At 43.0% G+C, this 6,337-nt stretch overlaps 1 protein-coding gene across 2 annotated transcripts in view; it reads right to left on the bottom strand.

Annotated features, from left to right (window-relative positions):
* Positions 1 to 6,337, bottom strand: part of SAMHD1 (SAM and HD domain containing deoxynucleoside triphosphate triphosphohydrolase 1) — a 56,402-nt gene that overhangs the window by 7,933 nt on the left and 42,132 nt on the right. Inside the window, exons 14-16 of one of the 2 annotated variants that reach the window (XM_045804559.2) lie at positions 5,935 to 6,039; positions 4,625 to 4,762; positions 22 to 2,105 (exon numbers count right to left, since the gene is read on the bottom strand). In XM_045804559.2, the coding sequence (XP_045660515.2) occupies positions 1,971 to 2,105; positions 4,625 to 4,762; positions 5,935 to 6,039 (378 nt within the window). In that variant the 3' untranslated portion in view covers positions 22 to 1,970. Of the gene's footprint in view, positions 1 to 21; positions 2,106 to 4,624; positions 4,763 to 5,934; positions 6,040 to 6,337 lie in introns of those variants that run through there. The other variant, XM_045804560.2, reaches the window with a different exon arrangement.

Below are 6,337 nucleotides of genomic sequence, written 5' to 3'. Positions count from 1 at the left end.
TCTTTGGTTTTGAGATGGAGATACATTCATGAAGCTTTATTGCAGCTGTTTCCCTCACCCAAATGAGGTAACCCAATCTTTTACACTCGCAGTTCTCCTTACATTCTCAAGGTGACAACGGTTCAGTAACTCTAGATGTTAAGTTGTTAAAATCTCAGTTTTTATACAAATAGTGAAGGTGTTTGTTAAGAAAAATTTAACCTTGTAAATGACACACGGTTCTGATAATTAAAACAGTTGCAAAGAGCATAAAGTGCAGCTGAGTTGTATGTAAAGGATGCAAACAAAGTAGATTCAAGTTACTTCTCAGATAGCACAATGATACAATGTTGAAACCGTAAAATTCCAGAGTAAACCACAATGATTTAAAGATAGGAGTTGCAGAAATACAACATTCTTAGGAGGAAAATATTACATTCTTGACCTTGGGTCTGGATACACTAAGTCTGAGCCCTACAGTTCTCCCCACTAAATGTTTTAGAGGTACCTCGGTCAATACAGATATGACCCAGCCCCATGGCTGACTTCACTTGTGCTTCTAGGAGCCCACATGTGGACACATCCTCACCCACACAGCATCATGGTGGAAGTGGGAAGGGTCTTAATTATTCTCCTATGAATTAGGGTCAACTCTTGGTCATCTACGGGGGGATGGGAGGGGGTGGTAATACAGAATGGCAGAGATTCCTAATACTTTTCAGCCTAGTATCAACAGAACAGAACTTGGTTACAGAGTAGAAGGTAGCAGCGCTCCTAAGTCTGTGGATAATCTGCTGCCTATGGTCTGAGTTCCTCCCTTCCTTCCACTCCCTCTTGTCCAGAGCCAGTGCGGGCTCCTCAATCCTGGCCTGCCATGGAGGCTTTTGTAAGGGAGTGTCAAAGCATAAGATGTTAAGGGCTTATGACTCCCCTTCCCCACTGCCTGCATCTATGGGATCCCCTGGCTACCGCCAGCTTTGGCTCTAACTCCAGACTTTATTCTTGGTGAAGTTCTGTAAAACTGGCAATTGTGTGGAGGCGGAGGTGGGGGCGGGGGCCTTCTGCACAGAACTGCTCAACCACAGTGCAGTTTTTACCTCCACTGCAGGAGGGAAAGAACAAGTGTGCGGAATACTGGGCCACAGAGGGGAACCTGGAATTCTAGGGATAATCACTCATCTCATCCCAGGCAGCTCAGTCTTTGCTCCAGGCTGAGCAGTGATAGCGAGAAAGACCTTAGGACATGGACAGTGAGTCTTCAGGAGAAAGAAGCTGCCCAGGTCTGGGGCCGCAACCAACCTGGAGAACAGCCTGCGGGCAGAGGTCTCCCCGGAGGCAGTTGTATGTCCCACTTCAGAGAAGGCCGGAGCCCTCAGGTCTTTTCAAAACAATTAATCATGCCTTTCACTCAGGAGTTGGAGCTCATTCTAGGCCCTCATTTCCGACTGTTTAGTCCAACCTGGCTAAAGGGCTGAGGGAAGGTCTTTCACTAACATTCAGATCGCTTAAGAATAGCCCTCAAATTCGAGGCGATGGGTACCTCCCTCAAGGGGCTAGGATTTTATGTTTTGTTCTTAACCATGGCTGTTTATGACAGTCCCAACTTCAAATTCCTATGTGTACCTTCTCTCATTTCCAAACTGTTTTTTTTTTTAAAAAGAACAATCATATGTCTTAAGAGTTCAGAGTACGTAAAAAAAAATTTTTTTTTGTTATTCTAAGAAAATAAGACTAATAGAGAAAGACTTTAGTTATGGTTAAAATAGGCAAGGTAATGCTTTCCAGAGCATGTGTAGCAAGATTTGCCTAATACCTTTTTGTTTCTTTGGATAAAAATTACTTAGCTTCAGCATGTGTGTACATTCAAAATATAAAAAGCACTAGTTATCACTAAATTTGTAGAACACCATGAGCAAATTCCCTACGTTAGTTAATACTGTAGGGGGACAGGGAAGAAAGAAGGCTTTATGTAAACAACTGGTTGCAAACATTCACACTGAGTCATCCTGAAAGAGCCGGAGTCTAAATTTGGACATTTCCCGGAAGTGATCTGGGCTCTGGGCTGAATTCTCGTTATTCCACTCCACTTTTCGAGGTGTTATAAGAGGGGCTACAACATCACCATCCTGTCAAGGAAAGAAAAACCAGGAACAAAGAAAAGCCAGTTTTCATAACTTTGAGTGAAATCCTCATGTGCACCTATCCTTATCTTGCAGATAGATTGCTTCTAGACATACTTATTCTTGGGAAACCCCAAATTACATATATGCCCTGTGCTTGGGTCAAATCAGAAACACCAGTCCAAAGCAGGTAAGAGCCTTTGTAGGAAAAGCTATCAGACCTACTCTTTCCAAAGATGGCCGGAAGCAGCACACTGAGGAGTTCTGACTCCTTTCCCTTCATACACTTTCACGAAACACAACTCTGTTTTTCTTCTTTTGAAAATACCAATTGCTTTTATTTTTTATGTTTTTTAGGGAGAGAGGGGTGGGGAGGGACAGAGGGAGAGAGAGAATCTTAAGCAGGCTCCACAGCTAGCACAGAGCCCAACATGGGGCTTGATCTCATGACCCTGAGATCATGACCTGAGCTGAAATCAAGAGTCAGACACTTAACTGACTAAGCCACCCAGGCACCCCTCTGTCTGTTTTTCCAGGAAAAAGAGGGACTTCACTGGATCCCTGCTCCACTCTTGCCTAGTCCCCTCTGCAATAAATGATACTCATATTTGGAAGACCCTTCTGGCTCAAAGTCAACATTATTTGCCTTCAAACTCATCTCTACTTCTATCAAGGGTTCTTATTTCTACCCATTCTAATTTCAACTCTAGTGAATTTTATAAATATAAACTTGAATGTCACTCTCCTGCTTAAAACACTTTAATGGCCTCCATTGCTCTTGGCCTACAGGACTACACAAAAATCCCCTAGACCCCTCCCCTAAAGGCACCATGTTCTTGCCCATCTTCTGGCCTCCCCGCCGCCCCCACTTTACCCAGATGACTCCTTCTCATCCATCCTTCAGGTCTCAGCTCCTAAGTCCTTCTTTAAATAAGCCTTTCCCAACCAACCAAGAATGGCTTAAATCCTTCTCCTTTTGGTTCCTCTAAGACTCTGTGTGCCCTGCCCCAAAGCACTTACCACACTACTATAATTGTTATTTACTTGTGTGTTTGTTATCCCCAACGAGAGTGTGAGCTGTGGGAACTATGTTTGTCTTAGGGGCTGTTCCATCTCTGGTACCTAACGTAGGGCCTGGCAAAAATCCTCATTCAATGAGTGAATGTATCTTAGCTTTAAAGTAGTTACTGCCAGATGGCTGAACTTCAACAGCCTCTTGTCTCTCTCTACTTGCAGTCTCTCCAAGTTCCAGTCCATCTGCTGCTAGTTTTCTTTCTTAATCAGTGGTTTAGCTTCCTTAGGTGTTACATTACCTAAGACAGACACACTTCCTCATTCCCATGGGTCTCATTCTAGTCGGAGATAACAAATACAGAAGTAAGTAAGGACGGCCTCACAGTAAGTCTCGAATTCTCTCAATGGTTCCCTCCCGGCTGTTCATAAGAAGTCTTCCTGCTTAGTCAATTATGCAAGGCTCTCCAGAATTCAGTCTATTCTTCCCATTCAACCTCTCACCACTCACTAGTAGGAATTCTCGAGTCCACACAGCCGATCTCCTCACGGCCCCCAAACACACTCCACCTGTTCCAGTTTCATGCCATTGGGTTGCTCCCATGACTAACCACATCCACCTTTCTCCCTGCTACTCATTCAAACACAATCCAGCCTTCTGGATCCAGTAGAACCCCTTCTCCTTCAAAGGGCTTTCCTGACCTCTCTCTTAACTCTTAGAATCCTAACAGAACTCATCTGTATCATTCATTCTAGCACTTGATAAGGTACCGACTACCGGGATGCTCCTACATTATTGTTTCCTTCAGCACACAATTGGGGTTGGGGGAAGGCAGATACGGTGTTGCGGGAGAGAGTACTGGGCTAGGAAGTAGAATGTAGCTTCCCACCTGCCTACCAATTATTTCATTCAGACAGTCAACAAATATCGACTGGCCACTTTCTCTGTGCCAGGCACCTGCTATGGCCAGGTCAGTACGGGACAACTTTAACAACATTCGCCATAGGATTGTCAACTACAGCTTGGCCCCTCTTCCTCTCCATTGTCTTATTCTAGAAAATTTAAATAGTTTACAGTTTTAGGAATGATGAGTTTAAAATAATAAGTTAGAAAGCTTACTATCACTTGTATGTGGCCTTAAACAATTTAACTACTCAGCTTTGGTAATCTTCTCTGAAAGATGAGGATACTACGACTCATTTCCCAGGTCACTGGGAGGAGGGGAAACAACTGGTGAGAACATTGTCAAGTACTATCACACCTTCACAGTATGAGGATAATAATGATAAACAGAGTACCCACTCACCATTGGTGAAGGAAGAAATCACTAGTTGACACAGAGTCAAACATTTTAAAAGGAAACCTTAAAGTGGAAAAACTTTTATTCCCCCCAAAACCATAACCAAGTGACTATAACTTAAATGAGAACTTTTCGGAGGGCAGGAAAGATCTCTTTTGGTTTTTACTTAAAAATAAAAAGTTGTGCAATGCACGTGAGTAATAAACCACCCACCTGCGGCTTGGTGAAGTCTCTGATTAAGCACCACTGAACAAAATGCTGTTGTGCGGCAAACAAGCTTTTTGTATCGGTCTTCTTACAGTACACGCGAATGAGCTGCTCTGCAAATCTCTCTGGCAAAAGCTCTGAAACCTATTCAAGGAAGAAAAGATTTCACTGTCATCTTGAATTCATATGTTGAAGAGACATCGGCTGTTCCTAAGCTCCATTCTTCTTCTTCTTCTTTTAAAGATCTTATTTATTTATTTGAGAGAGCATGAGCGAGCAGGGAGAGGGACAAGCAGACTCCCTGCCGAGCACAGAACCCGACATGGGGCATGATCTCAGGAACCTGGGATCATGACCTGAGCTGAAGTCAGATGCTTAAGTGACTTAGCCGCCCAGGCACCCCATCAAGCTCCATTCTTGGTGTTATATTAAAAACACCACACTGTTTTGCTGTTTAATCCTAATTATCATCCAAAGAAAAGAATTCAAGGTAGCTGTCATATTGCAAAATTCCCCACAATTTTATGTCAATAAAAGACTAAAAGTTTGTATTGTGTAATTATACGTAGACCAGACTCTCATTAAAAGATATGCAAATAAGCACATTTAACTTTCATGACGTCAACCATACAGCACTACTTTCCCACCAGACTTATAACCTAGCCTTGAAACCAAAAACAGTGCTTTCATCTATGTTCAGCAAATAGGAAAAACTGGCTGCTACGATGGTCTAGTCTACACAAAAATCAGATATATTTAATTTTTTAAAGATTTTTAAAAGATCTTATTTACTTGAGAGAGAAAGAGAGAGCATAGGTGAGGGGAAACGGCAGAGGGAAGAACAGACTCCCCACTGAGTAGAGCACACAACACGGGGCTCGATCCCAGGACCCTGGGATCAGGTACTCAGCAGAAGGCAGAAACTTAACCGACTGAGCCACCCAGGCAGCCCATTTTTTTTAAAGATTTTATTTATTCATTTATTTGAGACAGAGAGCAAACACGGGCAAGTTGGGGGTCGGAGGGACAGAGGGAGAGGCAGAGAAACCCAAGCTGACTCTGCAGTGAGCACAGAGCCCAATGTGGGATTTGATCTCATGACCCCAAGACCATGACCTGAGCTGAAACCAAGAGTCAGATGCTCAACTGACTGAGCCACCCAGGTGCCCCCAGATATACTTCAGTTTTAATAATAATTACTTTCTTTTATTTTACTATATACATTGACTTTAAGACCTAACCTGCATGTAAAATGCAAATTTACTGTAGATTTGCCAAATGCCATTACAGCGTATTTGTTTTACCTAAGTAGTTACCTGATCTTTCGTAATCTTGACTGGTTTGCTGAGGTCACTCTTACAATAGAAGCGAACATGATCAATAGGATTCTCATCTTCCATTCCATAATCCATGTTGATAACCTTAATAAAAGCAATAAATTAGCCATCACTCACGTAACAGTGAAATGAATTCAGGGATGTAGAAGCACCACAAGAAATGGAGCAGAGCTCTCCGGAGGTTCAGAAATAAGGCACCGACAAGGTAGCTCACAGTAGGATAAAAATAACTCTGGTGCATGTGCCATAGGGATTTGGTCTTGAAATCTGGGTGCGGTGGGGGAGGTATTTGTGCTTTCAACTTAAGTAGGTATGCCTATGTGACAGCCACTGTGACAGGTACTATAGGTACAAGGAAACGTGATACAATCCCAGCCCCCAC

Source organism: Ursus americanus, chromosome 22, assembly GCF_024610735.1.
Source record: "Ursus americanus isolate L20-20 chromosome 22, mUrsAme1.1.p, whole genome shotgun sequence".
Taxonomy (NCBI): domain Eukaryota; kingdom Metazoa; phylum Chordata; class Mammalia; order Carnivora; family Ursidae; genus Ursus; species Ursus americanus.
Note: the sequence above shows the minus strand (reverse complement) of the source record. Positions and strands in the feature narration are given on the sequence as shown.